The sequence below is a fragment of the Rousettus aegyptiacus genome, unplaced genomic scaffold (assembly GCF_014176215.1).
Source record: "Rousettus aegyptiacus isolate mRouAeg1 unplaced genomic scaffold, mRouAeg1.p scaffold_m13_p_4, whole genome shotgun sequence".
NCBI classification, from domain to species: Eukaryota; Metazoa; Chordata; class Mammalia; order Chiroptera; family Pteropodidae; genus Rousettus; species Rousettus aegyptiacus.
In genome coordinates, this window is record NW_023416307.1 from 72890006 (window position 1) to 72913968 (window position 23963).

The 23963-nt window shown below is 32.1% G+C and overlaps 1 protein-coding gene and 1 pseudogene across 1 annotated transcript in view; both read right to left on the reverse strand.

Annotated features, from left to right (window-relative positions):
• Positions 1-23963, reverse strand: part of EPHA6 (EPH receptor A6) — a 795422-nt gene that overhangs the window by 652791 nt on the left and 118668 nt on the right. The window contains 1 exon segment of the mRNA XM_036218922.1: positions 5938-6601. Coding sequence (XP_036074815.1) covers positions 5938-6601 — 664 coding nt within the window.
• Positions 1027-1146, reverse strand: LOC118602101 (annotated as a pseudogene).

The following is a 23963-nucleotide window of genomic DNA, read 5'->3' on the forward strand; positions in this document are numbered from 1 at the left end:
TAGTTTTTATGTCTGCTGTGATTTTTCTTCCTTCCTTTTATAACGTTGGGCTTTGCTTATTTTTCATTTTCTAGTTCCTTTAAGTGTAAGGTAAGATTGTTTATTAGAGATTTCTCTTGTTTCTTGAGGTATGCCTATATTGATGTTATAAATTTCCTTCTTAATACTGCTTTTGCTGTATCTCATAAATTTTGGTATGTTGTACTTTTATTTTCATTTATCTCCATGTATTTGTTTACTTCTTTGATTTTCTTGATGGCCAAATAGTTATTCAGTTACATGTGGTTTAATATTCACATATGTCATTTTTCTAATTTTCTTTTTATAGTTGATTTCTAGTTTCATACTGCTGTGGTTGAAAAAATTGTTTGATATAATTTCAATATTGTTAAATTTATTGAGACTTGTTTTGTATATCAACATAGAATCTAACCTTGAGGATGTTCCTTATGTATTTGAGAAGAATGTGTATTCTGTTATATTTGGATGGAATATTCTGCATATATCTATTAGGTTAATGTGACTTAATATGTCATTTCCTTGTTGTCTTTCTGTCTCGATGACCTCCATTGATGTAAGTGTAGTGTTAAAATGCCTACTAATATTGTATAGCTGTCAATTTCTTCCTTTAGATCTGTTAATAGTTGCTTTATGGAGTTGGTTGCTCTTATGTTAGGTAAATAGATATTGATAAATCATGTCTTTTTGATGGTTTGTACCATTTATCATTATACAATGACTATCTGTCTCTTGTTACCTCTTTTGGCTTGAGTCTGTTTTGTCTGATATAAGTATAGCTTCACCTTTCTTTTGGCTATTGATTGCTTTGAGCATAATCTACCCCTTTACTTTGAGCCTTTGTTTATATTCAGAGCTGTGATAAATCTCCTGCAGAAAGCATTTAGTTGAGTTTTGTGTATGTTTTTGTTTGTTTGTTTTTTATTTCTAGGTGATGCAACCTTTGGTTGACTTCACAGATTGAAAGGACCTTGTCAGCTTACAATCCCTTTTTTGTTTTATTTTTTATGCCTACAGCACCTAGTCTTCCTAGGTGGTCTCCCATCCAGGTACTAACCAGGCTTGACCCTGCTTAGCTTCCAAGATCAATAAGGATTGGGCTTTGTCCAGGGTGGCATGGCTGTATACTAAGGTTTTGTGTTTTTATCCATCCAGCCACTCTGTGTCTTTTGATTGGTGAGTTCAGTCCATCTACATTTAGGGTAATTATTGATATATGAGAGCTTTCTATAGTGATTTTAGCTTTTGTTTTCTGTTTGTTCTATATCTCCACTATTTCTTTTTCCCTTCAGTTTCTCTTTGCCATTTTGGTTTGTTGTTTTTCTATGATGTTTTTCTCAGTTTCCTCTTTTTTTATGTTTCATGTCTCTGCTCTAGATTCTTGTTTTGCGGTTACCATGTGGTTTATATAAAACCTCTAATGCTTTATCTGCTAATAATGTCTTATCTCCATCCGACTATACGGATTCATCCTTTTCTTTGTCTTATGTTTTTGTTATCATAAATTGTTCTTTTTATGTTGTGCTTTTGTTACCAATTTAAGTAGCTATAGTTATTTTAGTCTCTTTTTTCCCTTTCAATACTAAACTTTAGGCTTTAACACCCTATTCTGTAGTAGCTCTGCAATTTTCTGATATTGTCTATTTGTCACATTACTTTGATGGGTAGTCTATTCTTGGCTGCCTTTTTTTTTTTTTTCTCAATATTTTGGCCTATAGAGTTTCTGCTAAGAATTATGCTGATAGTCTAATGGATTTTTTAAGGTTGTCTGATTTTCTCTGCCTGCCTTTAAAATTCTTTCTTTATCATTGACTTTTGACAGTTTTAATATAATATGTCCTGGAGGTCTTTTCTCATTGAAGTAGATAGGTGTTTTATTAGCTTTGTGGATTTGTATATTTAGTTTTTTCCTCAGGTTTAGGAAATTCTTAGTTATTCTTTAAAAAAAAAAACCAAAACTCTGCTCTTATCTCCCTCTTTTCATCTTGTGGGAAGTCCATTATTCTTATGTTGCTTTTCCTAATGGAGTTAGATAATTCTCATAGAGTTTACATATATATGTATATATATTATATATTATGTATTATATATTATGCATAAATATATAATATATATATATATCTTAGTTCTATCTTCGCTTCCACCTGAATCATTCCTAGATTTCTATCTTTCAGCTCAATTCTTTCTTTTATATGATATTCTCTATTTCCAAAGCATTCTTCATCTCATTTATTGAATTCTTCAGCTCCAAAGTTTCTGTTTGGTTCTTTTTTAAGGTTATAATCTCTTTGGAACAGTACTTCTTCTGTTCACTAATTTTATTCCTGAGCTTATTGAATTGACTTTCTTAATTTTCTTGTATCTTGTTGAGTTTCTTCATGACAACTATTTTGGATTCCCTACCAGTTAGATTATAATCTTCACTGCCTTTGCCATTGCTAGTGGCATTGCTGGTGCCCTTGTTGATACTTGTGCCTCCCAGGTCACTGGTGCATTTCTGCTGTTGGTATCATTGGGTCATGGTCACTGCCACTGTTACTGGAGCCCCCAGTCTTGGACACCACCACAGTTCCTGGAGCCTCAGGTCACAGGCACAGCTGCCGATGCTGAGTCACCAGTGCTGCCACAGTTCCTGAAGCCCCTGGCCTCTGATACACCATGGTTCCTGGAGCCTCTGATCATGGTCTCTGTTGCCACTGTTACTCTGATCCCACCACCTCCATGAGGTCCAATCCACCCACCTTCAGATGTATAGATGTATGGATATCTCAGGTTTCCTGATGTGGTATGTAAAAGATGCTATATTAGGCTATGGATGTCCAACTTATTATATTTAAAAAAAGTGAACAAAAGAATTGACTCACTCACCATGATGATGATGTCACCCAGAAGATTAATTTAGACCCAATTTCTTTCTAAATTAATTTAAATGTGACTTTAAGATCCTTAAAGAATAAAAGAGAAAAAAATATGAAATGAAGTAGGCAGAAATAAAATAATAACAAGGAAAAATTTAAAAAAATAACAAAAGCTAGTAAAGATAAAACTACTCAATAAATGAGATAAACTATTACCTAAGTGTAGTCAAAGTAAAAATCCATAACCTAGAAATTAGTGCTGTAGTTTTTAAAAAACACATCAGAGACAAAGAAGATAACATTAAAAGTCTCTGACAAATATCTAATAGGTATTCTAGAAGTAGAAAACAGAAGAAAGTAACAACACACATACACAAACACACAAACTTTCTCAGGTTAAAAATAGAGAATGCAAAGCAGAAAAAAGCAAATCCATGCCAGGTACAACATAATGTAAGTGAATACCAAACATAAAGAACCTATAGATAATCTCCCAAATAATTACATAAGGCTGTCAGAAGAACATTAGCAGAAATAGATTCTTATGTACAGGGAAATAATATTTTCAGATTGTTGAAGAAAATAGTGATCATTTAGTATTCTATATCCAAATAAACAATCATTAGAAAAAGAGGGAAAAATAAAGGTACTTTTAGATATCTACCAAATAAAGAACTTAAACACTTAAGAGAATTTTTCCAAAAGATCTACTAAAGGATACACTTCAGCAAAGGGGATACTAAAACCAGAAGAAAGGAGATAATGACAGAAAAAAATAGCAAATATAAAAACTGTTAACATATCTTGTTCTATCTATGTGTTGAGAAAGGATTTACAAAAAAAAAAAGTATAGTCCATATAGAAATATGATTTCAAACATTCAATTCAGCAGAGATTAAAATAGGAACTAAAACAGAAGTTGAAATTCGGTTAAAATAACTTACTAAAAACAATAATTTCAAACCAGTTTACATTTTAACCTATTTTTAAAATATAACAAAAAACAAACTAAAATTATTTAACTTCACTCTGTTTTGCTTGGAAAAAATACCTTCCATTTTTAGACTACCCCTCCGAACTTTTTGATTTCATAATCATCTCAAGATGAATGAAAGTCTGAAATTGCTTCATGAAAAAGTAGCTTTATTTGGAATTGAAGGTTATATTGTAAGAATTCATATTTAGTCTGTAAGAACCTTTAGCAATTGAAAATACTATTTGGGCCAATAACTCTGCCCTTTATTTCTGATCCCAATTTCACCTTTCAGCTTTTCATTATATCCTCAAACCCCCTTATTAAATGCTACCAAATTCTGGTGTCTCAAAATTTCTTTATGCTCTCTGCTTCCACAATCATATTTGATAACATGATTAGACAGAAGATCATAAACACTAAGCATAAATGTTTCTGAACTGCAGCAGAGGACAGAACCATGAAAGCTTAATAACAACACTCTTCAGGAGATCAAATCAATAGCTATGTCACCAAAGACCCTGTGTATCCCATTCACCTCTGTGAACAACAATGCAATCGTCCAAGAATTGTCACCATCCTTCCCTCTAGAATTTTAAGCCAGCACTAGAGGAAAATAAAAGAGAGGTGTCTAGAAAAAGAAAAAGGTTTAAAAAATCATCTGTTTCAAAACTTTAATATCTATAGCTAAATGTAATTTTGTTAAATTATATAATGTGATATTTAAAGTCTTAAAGAATGAATCTTTGCGCCATATATATACTTTACCCAACAGGTCTAAAATTCCAAGCCCTAATATCTCTAAGTTCAAGTGCCACTACTTTAATGAGCTTTATTCTAAATTAATATCCAAGAAGAGTTTTTTAGGTATTTATATGCAACTTTGCTACTCACGACTGAACAAAAATTGCATTCAATATTGCATGTTTTTCCAATTATTTCTTCCATAATGTTAAAATAATCTAAGCTATGTGAAGTAAAAGACTATTTGATATAAATTAATGCTTTATGAATCAATGTTGTTTTTAATTCAAACCTTTAATGAAATAAATTAAGACAATTTACAATTAAGTCTGTAACATCGAGTTGCCTAAGTATGATAGTTTTAATTATGAACCTAAGAAATAAAATAAAAATCATTAAGAAAAATAAGTCGTGATTTGAGCCAAGAAAAAAATACTGCTTATTATGTACAATAGAATAACCTAAATTACTATTCATAGTTTTAAATTTTAGTATATCTGCTTAATATAAGGTTTATGTCTATTTAAATCTGATTTGCAACAATGAGAGTCTCTCTCTTTTGCACTTCTAAAATTTAGATCTAAAAATACCTTAACAATATTGTATAGAGAGGAATTACAGTGTTCAAATCATTGGTAGTATAACCTATAGGATAAAACAAAATAAATGATTTAAATGTAAACAAATATATATCATTCATTTGATACTGCATATATGGGTAAATGTAGATTTATTCTATTTTAAACCACTTCGTTGTGTGTTAGTTTTCTTGCAAATATTAATATTTTCAAATGACCAGACATAATCATCATTAGAAGCTCTAGTGAACTTCATGGCATTCAAGAACTGAAATGTTTGACATATATGTAAAAACTTTAAAATGCACAGATATTACCCATGAACCTTATATATAAAAGTATGTTTTTCTTATTTATTCTTATCCTTTTCAGTGTATATAAATATTAACTTAACAAAGAAGTCAACAAATTCACTACACGGCTATAGAAAACAAACCTATAAGTAATATACCATTGAGAGGGGAATATATTTATTTTGTTACTATTTACCAAGCAATGGTTATATTTCTAGATTTGTATTTTGATTATGAGTTCTAAATCCAAACACAATTGATATAGATTATCAGGGGATACATAAAAATTCTTCAATTTATATATTTATTAGATTAATAAGCCTTCATAAAATGATTCACATAAAGAAAAAAATTGTTTCATCTTGAAAATTATAGGTATTACATTATCAAAACAACGTGAAAGGTATAGCTCTAAACTTAAAAAAAAACTCCTATAATTTAAGTGTATGCTAAATTATTTGAATATTTCTTACCATGGCAAGAACCCTCAACTTCTTCATATCCTGTGCTGCAGATGCACCTTCCAAGAGGAACCAGCCAATCTCCATCAGCTCCGCAATACAGTTTAGGAGTGTCACGTTCTTCCGCACTCTTCACACAAGAGCCTCTTACTTCAACCAAAGAGGAAGAGTCAACCCTTGGGATGGTGTCAGGAAACATGGCTAAGTTACGAACAGTGAAGGGGCACTTTTTGTAGAAAACACGAACTGAGACCAGGGCAATGCATGCCCCAATGTCTTGAAAAGCCAGATAAAATCCTTTCCTTTCTATAGGTCCCACCTCACGAATTTCAGTGTTGAGTTTGAGGATACGATCACCCAAATCCATCTGGGTAAAACTTTCATCAGCGGCAATTGTGTCAATTTTTGTATACTGACTTGGCTTGAATTTAATTCCATGGGACTCATCTGATTCCACATAATACAGATTAAATGTTTCTTTGCAAGTCCCCAGGACCCATGGGATGCTGTTACAATCCCTCAGTGTGAACTTCATTTCCACATAAATTTTCTGAGCTGCATCACGGGAGATCCAGTTTGTACGAAGCCAATTGTTTTGGTTTGGTTCCATCACATTGCATACCTGGTATGTGTGAATGGGCCTATTGTGCTCATCCATTTCAGTAATAGCATCCCACTGCAAAAAGAAAAAAATAATAATAGTTAAATTACTATAAAATCACAGTGGCTAAACAGAAATGATTACGTCCCAAATTTTCCATTTTAGCAAAACAAAATCAAATAAAAAAGATATAAGTGAAACTAACCAAGGCAAGAATGCAACAGGATTTTAACTATGAACATTTGGTTGAGAGTATGGGTTCTAGACATACCAGCTGTCTTGGTGAATCTTGCCTTCCTACATATTAGTTGCATGACCAAAGGATTCTCAATTTAAATTCTAGTTTCCTCAAATGTAAAATGTACTTGTTTCATAAGGTTGTTATGAGCCATAAATTAATTAATATATGTAAAGTACTTTAAATAGTTCCTGGTACACTATAAGAATGTAAAATGGCATCCATTGTCTCATCAAATAACTATACCAATGACAGATGTACTCTGGTTACCCATCTGTTCTCATATCCAATTTGTCACAAATTGAGGTGCAGTTGCCACTATTCAATTAAATATTTGCATGTCTATTTTGATAAACATAGACTATAATCCTTAGATTTATTCAAGAAATATTTATCAGGCACTGTTCTCGACATTGGAAATACTGCAATAAACTAGGTGAACAAAAAGTATCTGCCATTATGGATCTTACTTAGAGTGAGGAGAGAATAAAAATAAAAATTGTAAATGAGTAATCTGCGTAACAAAATGGAAAGTACAATGGGAAAAATTAAGGCCGGGATATGGAAAAGAGGGTTGCAATTTTAAGTAGGGTGTCCAGAGGAGGCCATACTGAAGTAGTGACATTTAAGCAACATCCTGGAAGTGAGACAGTGAACCTTGAAAAGAGAAAATAGAACAAATACCCTGAGGGAGAAATGTACTGATATATTTAAGGAATAGCATGATTGGGCACTGGAAGCACACTAGGTAATAACAGTGAAGCTGAGAAGAAGCAAAAAAAAAACTTTAATAGGTTTTTAAGTACTTCGGTTTTACTCTGAGCAGAATCACTAGAATATCTTACATCTGCATGTTTACATCTAAGCATTCTGCCACTTATATGAATAGAAAAACCTTATTTGTCCTTTTTAAAAAATTTAATAAAAAATCTTTGAATAGCTTCAAATTAATTAGCATTGTTAGTATTTATACATAGAATATTGGATACTTCCATATTAAAATTTAGAATGTAATTGTATTTTATTTGCATCATTATAGTTATAATTTTTAATAAATAAAAACCATTCTGGTAGCCTTATAGTCTTTTGGAGAAAACAGGCTAGTCATCATAATTTCTCATTGCTATCGTAGTGGAAATGATAAACTCGTTTGCATAGTGAATAAGTGTTCTATTTCTTGATACCATACTTAATGATTTATAATAAAATTAGTTAATGCATGCTGTTTGCTATTTCTCATTTTAATTGGTGACGCAGAGTCATTTAATCAAAGCTGGTTGAGTTTTAATTAGTATAGGTTCCAATAGAATGACTAGTTTCTTCAGTCTAGAAGCCTATTGTGTTACTAAGTACTTTCAATTATCTACTGTAAATTTCCACAAGTAAAGAATTTATATTATCCATTAAAAACAGTCTTTATCCAAAATTTTCATTTGTAAGTTACTTGTTTGGAATTTAGAGAGTACTTTCCAAAATAACAATTAGTTTCTGTGAATAGAATTTTGCAAACACATCCACTGTTTAATAGGGGTGATCCAATAACCTCAAAGAAACTCATATGAATTTACTTTTCATCTTAGTGTATCAAGGGCCTTAGTAAGTGTTCAAAGGAGAGCAATACTCATGAACTCAAGTCGTTTGGGAGATTGGCCAAGAGGAAAAAACTTGACTTGAATCTTTAAAAAAAGATAAGATTCAGGAAAGGCAGAGGGAACAGAGTAAACAGAAAATAATATTTAACACTAATCTATATATATACACACTCTTGGGCAACTTTAGCCCTGTACCACATATATTCAATGGGTAAAATTGTTGTCCCTATTTAAAACAAACACACACATAATTTATTCTCTGCTGTGAAATTTTTATATGTACATAAATCTGGGAATTGTAGAAGTCACATGATGAAAATATATTTTCAAACCTGTCTTAATTCTTCTGTTAAGTTGGTCAATTCAGTCTGCTGGTTGCTTTGACATAATAGGCACTGAACCTAAAATACTCTAATTCCTCAAGTTTGTGTTTTTTTAAATAATTTTATGTAGGCATTAAAAATACCAATACATAAAAAAATGTAGAAAAGAGTTCAGTAAAGCAAAAATTGAATCATACATGTCATACAGAGCAGACTGTCTTACAAATTACCTTATTTCTTATGGCCTGGATAAGTAGAATAGGAAGGTTTTCCTATCTCATGGTCATTTCGTAAGCCTTTTATGATTAAAGAGTGGGTAGATGTATTACATAAAGTGATGAATAGAAAAGTTTTCCTGCTCAATGAGACGTTTTGGTTAGCAAGAATTACTTATACACCAAAAGGTTCTCTTTTTCATAAACTTCCAGGGCACCTTAGATATAATGATTCCTGAGAGCAACTGTTTATACACAGAATTTATACTTGTCAAAGCCTTTTTGCAAACGTTAACTCCTTTCATCCTCATTAGTCTCATTAAAGCAAGACAGATATTTTTGTTTTCACCTTACTGACAAAAAATTCTAATGCCTAGGAACTAAGGTAATTTCCCAGCGTTGCATGGACTAAGGGCTAGAATCAGGCCTTCTAACCTTATTTTTGTATTTTATGTGTTTTGCTGGCCAACTTGCTGTCTGGGAGAGACTGCACCTTATAGGACCAGCCAAACCAATATTTCCCCTCCCCTAAATCATCCCAGACCCATATCAAGTAACTAGAGACCAGCCCTAGAGCCTCAAACCTTCAGGAATTATCCAATGTTGCCAATCCTAAACTGTTTACCCTGCCCTTCCTTGCCTTTCCCACAGAAACCCTAGTAAAGGCTTTCCTCTAACTCCTGTCATCTGCCTTTTGATCAAAAGTCACTGATTTACCCCTGGCCCTATTTGGTATGTGGTGGACCCCTTTCTGGGAATTTTGAATATAAAAAACTTCCTCCCAAGTCTAGTTCTTATTTCCTCCTGTGGCCACACAGACTTTACCATTACTATATTCAACATTTACATTCTTAGAACAAATATCTCTTTGGGTCATGAGATAGTCTTCTTGGCAACTCTTTGGAGGGCACTGATTCCTATCAAACCAAAAGCTTTCATTAAGCAAGACACTCCAAATGACAAAGCTTTCTATTCATCGCATGTAATTTATATATACACTCCTTGATCCAAAGAAAAGGACTCAAAATGACCATAAGACAGAAGAAGCTCTGTGTTCTACTGATCCTAGCCATAAGAACAGATACAGTCTATAAGATATTCTACTCTGAAGGAGCATTAAAGAAGGAGGCCATCAGACTGAGGTATCTCTAATACATTGGCAGCCTATGTAAACAAACTGAAAACTAAGCTATAGTAAATTCTTGTAAATGCATCAAGGTTAAGGAGTCAAAACCTCAGAACAACTGGTCATAAATAGCTAACTAGACTTTCCCAAATAAGGCAACTGCTTAAGCTATAGCCAATGAAATAATTTCCTTGTTTTGCTTCCAGGTTTGCTCTATAAAGCTTCTCCCCTCGCTGCTATCAGCAGAGCAACCCTACTCACTTTTGCTTTGATGTTGCCTGATCGATTCAAATTAACATTTGCTCAATAAACTTAAAATTTGTAATATACCTCAGTTTATCTTTTAATACATGTATAATTTGAGTTTTGCTTTATTGAGCTCTTTTCTATATTATATATCAATGAATTTTTTATATGTCGGTATCTGTTTTAGGTTAAAATATAAAAGATTCAAATAAAAAACATGATATGGAAGAGTTGGAGTAGTTCAGATTCAGTTACTATCATGTCAAAGCAAGTAGTTGATAGAATTCATCAACTTAATAGTAGAATTAATGACAGGTTTGATTATTTCATCATGCAATTTCTGCAATTACAAGGTTTACAAACATCTAAATATTTCACACTGGAAAATAAGTTTATGTGTGTAATTGTCTTAAATAGAGACAGAAATGTTTACCCATTGGAAAACAGTTAGCATGTGACTTAAATTGACAGAGGTTTATGCATACGGCTTAATGCTTTATGGCACCTAAGAATATTTTTCCACTGATGGATCTCTCTTAGACAGTTCCATTTAATGTAACTGTTAGAAGCTATAGAAAGTGTAAAGAGCTCTGAACTGTACTTAATCCATTTATGCCTAAGGGTTCTCTAAAAACTTTTCCCTACCCACACATAGAAAGTTTTTGTTTCCATAGTGAGCTAAATAAAGTAGGCCAAATAGCTAGATTCCAACTGAGCATAGAAAGTTAGAACAAGGCAATTAATTCCTAAAGCAACCTGCAGTCATTGTGGAATCAGATGGCTTTCTTTTCTCAGAGAATAAAAAAAGGCAATCAGATAGTCTTTCTAGATAAGAACATTCAGATAATTTGCTGGTAAAATGACCCAAACACCTAAGGTTCTAACATAAATCTCTCAAATTTGTACCTTCTTCCTTTTGAAAATGTTTGAATTCAATAGGAATGTACACATTTATTTCAAAAATAAATTTTGAAATTTTAAAATAAAATCAGACAGTCTGTTTCTCAGCATAGAAAGGCTGATGGAAAGCTAATTAGAATTTCAAATGGCAGTGATAAATCCTGATAACAGTCAAATTTGGGCCATACATTAAGAAAACTTGTAGCAAAAGAAAAGAATAATTACCCTTGTACCTACATGTTAGTCTCTGCATCTCCATAGAGAAAAAGGGAGAGGACCTAAATACCTTAGGACCTTAAGCAGCTGCAGGACTGATCCGATTTAATGAAAAAATAATTAAAATCATTAAAAATCAATCTTAAATATGCTGATATTTGGGATTAGGGGGGAAAGCACTCTAATAACATTGAAGAATGAAACAGCTATAGAAAAATATTTTGGCTTTTACCTTTACTTATGCTTCCTAAATTCATAAGTACTTATTGATATGTGAAATTGATTTCCTCTCTTCTCTTTACTCTTCCTTTTAAAAAATCATGCACAACACTACTAAGCCCTCTAATAGTAAAATCAGTTAATTCTTAAATTTATTTCTGCTTCCATTTGTAACAGATCCCAGCTAGAATCTAAAAGTGAGATAAATATATGGTGAAAAAAGTATTTTTTCTTTATTTATTTCTTTAAAATGTGGTTACAATAGATAGATAAAGGGAAAATATGCTAAGAAAATAAAATATAACAAAATATCATTTAGGAGAAATAGTACCTCAAAGACCAAATGACTTGTTAAATTAGCTAGTATTATATCGGTAGATGCTTAATTTGAAAAGGAATGAGATGGCCTATTACTATTCCTATATTTTCCAGAAGTAAAAGATAATCTCAAAATAGATTCAAATAAAACAAAGAAACACCAAAAATTCATGATAAATCTACAGGTATGTAACATTTCCTAGTTAGGCTTCCTGTATAACTAGTTACCAAATATATTGTAATTTGTGGTCATAAACAATTATTCCTCAAGATAAACTAAATTTAAATTATAGAGGGAGACAGGCACAGAAAAATTTTCAACTTAATTCTAAGAATTATAAAAGTAGAATAGCTGAGAATGAAAAGAAGTCTTTATTTGGTAAAATGGCATATATCTGATCTGTTCCCAAGTATCCTACCTCTTATTTTGCATAATCCAAATAAAGTTGTTGATCTCATTACATAATGCTACAGTGGCTTAATTTTTAAATCATAAGCATCTAATATTCTCTACAAAGAAAAGCTTTTTGAAGGGATCTTTTGATTCTAATATGATATTTTCCTCAAAACCATTTAAATATTCAGTCAATATATTGACAAAAACTTAGAAAATTAGCACTCTGAATTCTGCTGCTAGGCATATAGCTAATAACATAAATCTGTTTTTACAGCAGAAAAGTGAAGACTCTGCATTTAAATGATAACTAGTTTGAGAGAATAAAATAGGAAGCAAAATGCATCATGTGCAGATACCTTTCTATTTTACTTTGGACAAACATAAAACTTTTTTATTAGCACTACAGAGATTTAATAAGATAGTACAAATTCAATAGTATGTCTGGAAGACAACTGCTGAGACTAAGTAATTTTACAAATAAATATTACTTTTGGTGCCCTTATATTATTAACAGGATCAAAATATTATAGTAAGAAGAATAATTTCCATTAAGAAGAAATGATTCTTTTCTTAAAAAATTGTCACAATATATTCATGAAGATTAAAATTCTTAAATAGAGTCCATCTTCTGAATGTCTAAAATTCTTAATTGGTATAAAAAGTTGAATTTTTCATTTAAACAATGAATAAGATTATGCAAATATCATCTTTGAATAGGATTTATACAATAAAGATATGGTACATATTCATCTTAATTATGCTGTCTTATGTTCAACAATATATGAATACCATGCTAGGTACTTCACAAATATAGAAAGTATATAAAAATAACCTCACAAGCCATATTTAATTTTATTCTTATATAGTACGGAGAATAAAGAATACTTACCTTGTTTTATGGATGAAGAAACTGATTTAAAGGAGGGAAGTGACTTGAATTTACAAGGAACACAGAAGAATCAAAATAAGTATTTGAAGTCTTATTGGCCCATATAGCGGCTATGAACTAAAATAAATTTAAGTAGCATATAATCTCTATGAGAACAGGAACTTTGTTTTAATCGCTATTGTATCCTTAGTACCATGGGGATACAATACTAGGAACACAGAAGATTTTTAATATTTGCTGAATATACGAATGAATAATAAATAGAAGGTTTGAATTCTAGTTAAAATAATTCTCAATTCTTCCACTAACAGGAGACTTACTACTTCTTAAATTAGGATTCTAAACGGCACATGTTATTGAAAGATATAAACATTGAACAGTCTGTTTTAGAGATTTTATAATAATTTAACTGAATGTAGAAATATCGGATGACTTAACTGAAGCCTGCAAACATCAGATGACTCAGTCTGAATTATGCTAATAAACATTTTAAGTTAGGATGGAGATTTAGGTTTACAACTGAAAGGTTCTCTCTCTCTCTCTCTCTCTCTCTCTCTCTCTCTCTCTCTCTCTCTCATTCTCTCATCCTCCCTCCCTCCCTACTCCCTTCTCTCCCTTCCATCCTTCTTTGTCTCTATGCATATGTGTTTGTGTTTTCAAAATGCAAACACAAAGGAGGGAGGAAAATGGTTATCAAGAATATGTGTCTGCATCAAGAGGGAGAGTGAACTGAGCAGTTGATATAATACCCAGGCTGCTTAAAAGGTATCATTTAGAAAACTTTAATATAAGAAGGACTACTTACTGATCCAGTCAGATCATCTATCTTTCCTCTAATTACTAATAAAGTCCATAGCCCTGACTCTGATTAACTTTGTGCTTTAACTAAAGGGTATAATATTTAAGTATATTGAATCATGAATTAGTAATTCTTACAAACATAAAGTATGAAATAAATGAGTATTGGAACTATACATGTTAATGTAAATTGGGAGAAGAAACTCCCAAGAGTGTGATATACATTACAGAAGAAAATGATTATTGAAAGATAAAGTGTTTATGTATACCAAACGCTGCTGAAAGGTCCAATAAAATACAGATAGTCCACTATCTACTGAATTTGTTAACAGAGGATTTATGGCAGCTATGACAAGAAAAGGTCTGGTGGAGTGCTGATGTGGGCAGAAACATAATCTCCATGCAGAAATCTGGAAAAGTGTGCTTTCTTGTTACAAATATATAATGAGTAAAATAAATGTGCAGAGATTTTTTTCAAAGTAATAAGATGATTTTGTACTAATCTTCTTAGTTTATGTTCTGGCTCATTAATGTTGTTTAACACTCCACGAGTATATCTATTTTTACTTGGTTTTCCAAAATATATTGCAGTTTAAAAATTCAATTAAAATTATAACTCTATCCAGGACTATGGTTCTATGGGAATGGTTTCTGGTACGTCAAATCTTGCTTGACATCAGAATCCTACATGTGAAACTATAATAATCATTAGCTACTCCAAAGGTTTCTAACTGAGATTCATCAACATTAATTGACATCAAAAGTATAAACTACATGTAATACATATGAATGTTTAACTAGAATAAAATTATGATAGGTTACACTAATTATGTGTGGCATATTTGAATTTAATGATTCTTAAACATAGCACATAAGTGCATATATAATGAGAAAATTGTAAAAGCATAGGCACTATTTCAAATAACTCTGTGGTACTGATTTCTAATTATTAAAAATTATTTTAGTAATTAAATTAATAATAGAAGGGTAGTTCTATACTAAATTAAGAATTTTCTCCTACACTTGATTTCTAATTTCACAAATTACTAACTACCTAGAATACAGCTTAGATCTAATATATACTTTCTGTAAGAACTGCATACCTTTATTTATTTTTAAATTGTTTTCTGCATGCCTTTAAATAGGATTTGACACAGTCATCACAGTACAAAAAGTCAGACAGTATAATAAACTTATCCTGTTTTTTTCTAACAAACTTTAGAAAGTTTTATTAATCTTTTCTTAGAAAAAAATAGTGTTTAAAGCTAACTAAATAACAATGTTTAACAACCATTCTCCTTGAAAGCTTCAAGGAAAAAAAGAACTATCCCTGGATATTACATATTATATTCCACAGAATAATAAACTAAAATTGCTGTTAGCATAGTAATAAAAACCTTATGATGCATCACATAGAGTTTTAAGGTCATGTTGAGAACATAAATCTTTCAGCTCTTAAATATATTACATGGAACCAATGAACTTAGTATAAACTTTTATAGTTAGGTGCTCTGTAATAGAAAAAAATGACTGAATATTAATTATCATGTTTACTTCTGATTAATCCAATATTCTTAAGAACATAAGGGTTTTATAAATACAATAAAATTAGTGTTATAAATATTAATGAAATATATTTGTAAGAAAATACTCTCAAAATACATGGAAAATATGTGTCTTTGAGTATGTGCTTGCTTATGTTATATTTTTTATGCAAGCTTACAATTCATAAATCCAATAAGCAAAACATTACACATTTCCTAAGTAGCCAAAAATTAAAAGGAGATGAGTTAAACTAAGTGCTACGTATAGCTAAATAGATATAAGAAGCTTACAACATCAGTATAATCTCTAACATACAAAGGATTTAACATTTACTAAAAATAGTTCATTTTATAGAAATAATTTAAGCTAAATGTAATATTTTATAACTTAATAGAAAAAATTAATGAATATATATCTGAAAAAAAATGTAGAAAAGTAAAATATAGAAATTTTTTTAAAAAATGAATCATAAGGGAAGAAAACATTGTAAGCATATAAATCAAAGGTACATAACAACCCTTGACAGAAAACAAAATATTTGTCAGTTATAAAACAGTAACTGTTAAATATCTACTTTTAAAAGAGGAAGACTCCTAGATTTTACAATAAATAAAATCCAACTGCAACCCACATATTAGCCGTAGACACACTCCCCTTGTTCAAAATTTTCTTCAGGAGCATAAAATTTGTCTTTTTTTTTTTTTTTTTTTTTTTTTTTTACTATTCAGTGTTCAGTACTATTCTGTCTCTTATTTTCAAACTTGAATACAAAAATCTAGCTTAGCCAAAGGATCTTCCAACAATTAAAACATACACACCCACCTACAAAGAATAATTGTTACTCAATTCCATGTTGCTAATAAAGGTAAAAAATAAAATAAAATAATTTTTAAAAAGTGAAGAGTAAAAGGACTTCCTAGAAAAAGTATTGGCATATGATGGTCACCAGTCATAAAAAAGTTGGCAATATATTTAAGAATTCTAAGAAGGTACTTAAGCCACTGATCTAGTAATTTCATTTTCTATAATTTTATCATAATGGGGTTTAAAAAATAATTGTGAAATAGCAAAATGATAAAATGCTATCTAGTCATTTTAAAAGGAACATTTAATAGCTTAGAAAAAATATCAATAATAATTAAATGGAAAAATTGAATTATAAAACAATGAGTTAACTATTTCCCACTTTGAAAAAATATGCATATATTACATACTATTTAATAGCTATATATTATGTGACCTATGAGTTATAAAAATATTATAATATTAGTGTGTGTATATATATATGAATACATATATTCACAGAGAAAGTACTGACACACACACAAAGCTAGGGAAAGATTTTTTTTAAAAAACTGAAATAACAGTGGTTATTTGTCATAGAAGGGATTATCAGTGAATTTTACTTCTTCATGATTTATTAATTTTTAAAAGTTCCATAATTTTATGCTTATGCAAGGAATGGGATCTATATTCCATGTGTAAGCATAAAATTCTTATTAGAATGGAGTACCCAAGCACAGAAACCTAGTCTTCCTACTTAATTCTAGGAAATTCATACACTCTGATAAGAAAAATGTAACCGTCTTATTTACTATGAAAGAATCAACGAATCACTCCCCTATAAAAATAGTAACAGCAATAACAAGAAAAACATGGCTCAAGCTAACTTGGGAGCAGAAATGTAAATACTCCCAAATCCTTAGTCCAGTGGAATAAAACAAATTCAACCAAAATTTAAGGAACAGAACTTTTATCTGAGACATTAAGTTATTGTCTCTCAGCTTCAGCGGTATCTTTCTCTACTCTGCTTTGTAGTACTAGGAGTGGATCATTTAAAACCACAACTTCGCTTTGCCAGCTGGGCTCTCTGTAAGGGTATAAAAAGAGTTTCTAAAAGTGTAAGCACATCTCATGCTCTGGGATGGGATACTGTAATCTGTAATGCTGATGAGATACTTTACTACTATAAAGATGTCTATTTCCCCACATTTATCTGTAAATACAATTTAATTCTAATACAAATGCCAGCTCAGTGTTTTTAGGAAACTCAGTAAACTTATTCTAAAATGGATAAGAAAGAATAACATTTCAAGAATACCTAAGTCATTAAAAAAAGTCCTAGAGTGATGACTTGCCCTATTGATATTACAATATATTACTATTTCAGTAATAAAATCTTGTATACTAGCACAAAAACAGGATAATGGATAATGAAACAGAATACAGAGTTCCAAGATAAACCGTGTTTATATGGGAAGTAAATATCACATAATAGGTGTATACAAAATCACAGTATAACTGATGGGCTGTTCAGTAGAAAAATTGGCTCAGTACATTGAGAAAAATAAAACTATATTTCTACATAATTCCATATAAAAAGGTTGACTCCCCAAGGCAACTGATCTAAATGTGAAAGTTAAAACTATAAATTTAATATATAGTTCAAATAAATATCTTTGTGGTCTAAAGCTGGTGAAAGACTTCTTAAACAATAACCTGAAATGTAAAATATAAATCAAATAATCAGTAAATTTGAGTATATAAAAATAAGATCTCTACTCAACAAAGGACACGATGGACAAAAATGATGAATGACAGATTTGGACATGTTTTTTCAGTGTTAATACCTATAAAAATATCTAAACTATATAATGAATTCTTGTAAATCAATAATAAAAAATAACCCAATAATAACATACTCAAGGTTATAGGATAATACCAACAAGTATATGAACAGATCTGCAAACTCATTAAACTTAAAAAAAAAAACTGAAACAGCACTAGAATACTATTTTAGACTCCCTAAGATTGACAAAAATGAGAAATTTCTATCTTTTGGATATTGTCAAGATGTAGGTGAGTAAGAAGCTTTATACACGGTTGATGAGAGGAGACAGTAGGCTCTCACAGCTATTACAAAGGACAAAATTCCAATACTTAAATTAAATATGCACATATCTATGACATGTACACATGTACATACACTCACGAATATACAAACTCCAGAGAAATATTCAGCAGGTCCATAACTGAAAATGTATAAATATTTCATCATAGCATGATTAATGGTAACTAGAAGTTGGAGGTAATCACTAGAGATAAGTAAAATGTAGTGGAACTAAAAAAGCAACATACTACATTCACAGAAGTTAGTACTGAAAGAGTTAATGTACTCCCAGCAACAAAGACAAATCTTAAAACACCGAGTGGATAAAAAAATAACGAGGATCAAAATGAAGTATATGATACAATATCATTCATGAAAACCAAAATAACATATTCATAATTTACAGTGTCCTAAAACATATACAAATTAAAGGTTTTCACCTCAAATACAACAGAATAGTTGTCTAGGGTAAAAGAGGAATGTAAGTAGAAGATGGGATTAAATAAATAAATAAAGCAAGAGTACTTGCATAGACGAATGATAATAGCATGGTATTGAACTAAGCAGCCAGAATTAAGAGGCTAGTATGATTGTTTCTTTCAGCCTCAAGAGACACCACTCTTCCAGTAACTAGATATCACTTCTTATACATGAATCAACTATCCTAGAATTTTGGTGATCTGGGAGAGGGCCAAAGGAGAGAATCACGTGAAAAGTCTAATTCCTTCTAATCTTGGAAAATTGGGAAACAAGACTGTAATATCTTGGGGATATGATGGTATTTTATCCAAAGCTAGAGGTTTGTATATACTGATTACCACAGAAGTTGTTTTTCACTTTATATAATCATCTGTAAGAGAACAGTTTAAACCATAGTATTTTTTCTCACTACATTTATCAGCACATCTTTTCACTTTAGTTTAACAAGCAGGAGAAAACAGAAAGAACTCTATTAGCATGACAAATGATAGGATTTTAGAAATGAACTTAAATTGTCTCCATTGTGTACACAGAAGTACCTAAGCATATCTGGCAATCTGCTGCACCCTACAGAAGTCTTTCCACTGGATTTGTTGCAAAAGCAAAAGAAAAGCCAACCTCCAGTTGATCCAGTAACAAAAGTCCTCAATATTGGAAAGTCGGAAAGAAAAGAGCTTTTGAGTTTCCAGAAATACATGGAAGTAGCCAAGGGTCCATAGGGGATTGAAGTTTGTGTGAGTGGGTAGAGATCTGAATTAGCCCAATTTGAATTTACCTATTAATATTCTATGTGGAGATGACAAATTAATGCATCTATTAAGTAAGGTATGAAAACACTTTCTCTTAGTTTTTACTCTCTGTTTCGAAGTGGATTTCAGCTTATTCCAAAAAGTGCTCTTTAGGTCTTCCTTCTTTCTTCATCTCTTTCCCTTACACAACTAATATCTGTTCCTGTCTTTTATAAACTACTACTGGGAATGACAAATTACTAAGTGGAATTCAAAGAAAACATGTAGGTGACTGAACAAGTGTGGTAGACTGGGAATTGCAGGCATGAACCATGTTGCCTCTCTACATAAAGCTCCTTCTTCCAGAATAAGAAAAATTTGCTTTATATAAAATATTTAAATGTAAAAGTGAGGGTAACATTTTTCTGTGAATCTTCACAAGAATACATAAAGTAACCTTGACAATACTCGCCTGCATTTTAAGCTCCCAGTTCTTTTGAGAAAGGAATTTTTTTATATGAAATATTATTGCTAAAGTATGCTTAGAATGCTATCCTATTTAGTGAAGGCTTCTAAAAGTCGCTTTAGTAACTAAAACTGGGTAAAGGCCCTGATCAGAACTGGAAATAGAAAGATAATCACATTTCATTCTCTCTTTATTGCACTATCCAATTCGATCTGTGTTCCCAATCTGTCCTATACACCACTTCAGTGTAACTCTCTTGTGCAAAAGATTATCAAGTCTTAAAACTTCCTTGAACAGCATTCAATGTATTCCGTTGTCTGACATTAACTTTAATTTCACTTCTTCCATGTAGCAGACACTGTCAGTGCTTTGCCATTTCCTCCAGCCTTTCAGGATGCTTTAACATCAATTTTTTGCATAAAGGTTGGTTTTTTGTTTGTTTGTTTTTTATTTTTTTATTATTCTCCCAAACTATAGAAGGCTTCTCTGTCTGTGTACAAACCAGGTCAAGTGCTGAGGAATTAACATCCCTAGGGGAAAAGCCCTCCACAAACAACTCATGAAATTTAAGACATATGTTTTATACCATTTCCCTGAATGTCCCAGTGGAATTAAGCTCCAGTTATTCATAGTATTAACTAGCTTAATAAAGCACCTTGTACTGCTGCCATCCTTTTTCTGTATCACCTCTTCTCCCCAAGTAATGTTCCCTACATCTCTCAAATAAACTACCTGAACTCAAATTCTTCTCTTAGCCATCAGCCTACAAAGAAATAACAACTAAGATAGTTGGTACACAAAATGATTCTAGGAAGCAATTACTCCAGTAACTGATTACTCACTGGCCAAATGACAAGGACTCCACTGCTGGCAGTAAACGGGATAGTGATAATCCTTGGCATACAAAGTATCTCAATTATTAACTTTATCACCTGTGAGGAACTGGGATATCATAAGGTGAACAGTTTGCACTGGTTTATGTAATGTCTCAAGGACTTGAGAGAGTTATACTGAAGGAGGAAAGGTAATTAGTAAGACAGTGATTACTGGTAAATACCATCGATGTTCTGAAGGAAGAAAAATGATACTCAGCATAGCCAATACACAACTTAGGGCACGGTATGATATCAAGGGCTTTAAAAAAATAATACCTTTTACAGAAACGTTAGTCTCCTGCACCCAAAATACAGTAGGGATGCAAACTAAGCTCAAGATCTAACTATACAAGGAGCCAAACTGCAAAGAAGGATGAATTCACAGCCTTATCATATCTATTATATGAAAGTCAGACATGGATGAAGAAGGATCTAAGACCTAGAATAGAGACAGATGAATATATTGGAGAATTTGAATCCCCAGATTTCCCTAAAGCTTATGCCTACAGAAATGGCTCATGCAGACTTGCTAGAGAAAAACAACCTACCTTTACTTACAGGATATGCAGTGGCCTTGCTTCGGGCAGATATCTAGTAAGATGAAGCCTACTCTCATCAAGTCTCCTTCTCCACCTCCTTTAAGGCTTCTAGGCTAACAACTATAATTAATTCTCAATATAACTTGTTAGGTCGGCGGGGGAGGGCCAGCCAGATACCTGCTTGGAGACTTCCCAGCCTGATATCTGAATCCAGACTACCCAGCCTGACATCAGAATCTGGATGCCCAACTGATAAGGGCCCACCCTAAAGCCCTGGCACCACTACCCTAACTCAGATGCTCAACTGACATGCCCCCACATAACCCTTTAAAAACTATGCCCTCCCATCCCAGGGCATGACTTCTCTGGCCCCCCTCTCCTCTTGGGACCAGTGAACCTCACCTGGGAGCCCTCTCCCAATAAAGGCTTGCTTTTAAAACTTCTCTCAGAGTGTCACGCATTTACCTTACATAACCCTACTGCAGAAATACTCTTTATTGGGAGGGAAGGGATTGGTGATCAAAAGAACTGCAGGTGCTGAATAATAGGTACAGGCAGGAATTGTGAAACTACGCTTGGGAATGAATCTCAAAACTATTGAATATAAGGCCAGATAAAAGAGCACTGACTGAAATAGGACCACTCATTCATGACCCAGAATTTAATGATCCCCGGAGCCAGTCATTATATGCTGTCAGAATAGTTTTTTGAAGTGGGGATCAGTTGGTGGTGGGGGTAGGGGAAATAACAATGACCTAGAGTAAAAAAGACAAAAATATCTGTGCAGTTTTGATGAGGAATCAAACGTTTAAAGAGATGAGCATTCTAGATGAGATTTATTAAATAACACTAGAAAATACACCAGTTGACTATATTCCTGGGATGGCCCTGAAGAGGAATTCTTCCAGAAAGAAAAAAAGAAATGTACTACTGAGAACAGTCCCATCTTGAGAAACTCAGCTACAGCTGTCCTTTATAGACTAAAGTTGAAGTTGGAGTTAAGGGTCTGCTTATGAAACTGGTTTACTAGTTTCGATAGAAAGGATGGCATTTTGGCATAGCAGAAGCCAGACAGCAACATTTAACTGTAAGAGGGAAGGTGGGTGCAACTGTTTTAAGTGCCAAAATGGGCGCCAAGACTAAATGACAATCAGGGGGCAATGACAAAAAAGGATTTATGGTATTGGCTAACAGATCATGTTTCCAGAAATCAGACAGATGAGAAACCAATAAGGGTGCTGCTGGACCTACAAAACCAAAGAATTTAAGGACCAGGTAACATCAGAGTTAATGTTGGCTCTACAATGAAGTCATTCTTCTAGACCACTTTCTGCACTGCACTAGTCCTCACACCCCGAACTCATCAACGGAAGAGCAGGTCAATTCCCTTTGAGGAATGTATCCATAATGCCAGAGAAGGCCACGAGTTCTGAGGAATTAACACACAATCCAAAGCAGTCCTTAACCAAAGAACTCAAGAAAATTGCTTTGCAAATACAATAGTGTACTTGCCTTCAGTGGGTATAACTCTGAGGCACTGCCTAAAGGCATTTCTTGAACTTGAACCATTTTTCAATGTCTTTTTATGTTTATGTTCCAGTTTGTCTGTAAACCATGCTATAGCCAAAGCGAAATAATTATTTTAACTTTCTTGTTCCTTTCTCTTTTCCACCTACACCTATCACTGTCTTCCCTAGTACTTCTCTACCCATCCAAATTCTATTCAAACTTCAGGAAATTCTCAAATGCTGCAGAATAAATAAAACTTCCTTAATCTCCTCAAATAGAGTTCCCTCACTCAGTTTCAGGAGCAATATATTTATTGCTGGGGGAAAAAAAAACAATATTCAGGACCATAAATGTATATACAAAAGAATGAATTTGGATCTCTTTCTTACACATATACATAAATTAGTGCAAAATTGCTCAAAGACTTAAATGTAAGAGCGAAAGCTATAAAAAACCTTTAAAAATATAGGAGTATACCCTTGTGGTTTTGAACTAATCAATGTTTATTTAGATGTCAAAACAAAGAAACAATCTACAAAAGAAAAAAAAAGATTACTTTGACTTCAAAATTAAAAACTTTTGTGCTGAAAATGATATCACGAAGAAAGTAACAACCCAAAGAATGGGACAAACAATTTGTAAATCATGTATCTAGTAAGAGACTTGTATCCAGTGTAAACAACCTCTTCCAACTAGAGAACAAAAAGAACTCAATTAAAAAAAAAATGGGCAAAGGATTTGAATAGGAATTTCTCCAAAGGAAATAGACAAATAGCTAATAAGCGCATAAAAAGCTCTCAAATCATTAACCATTAGTGACACAAATCAAAACCAAAATGTGAAACTGCTTCACTCCCACTAAGATGACTATAAACAAATTGACAGTCAATAATCAACTGATAAAAACATTGAGAAGCTGAAACCCTCT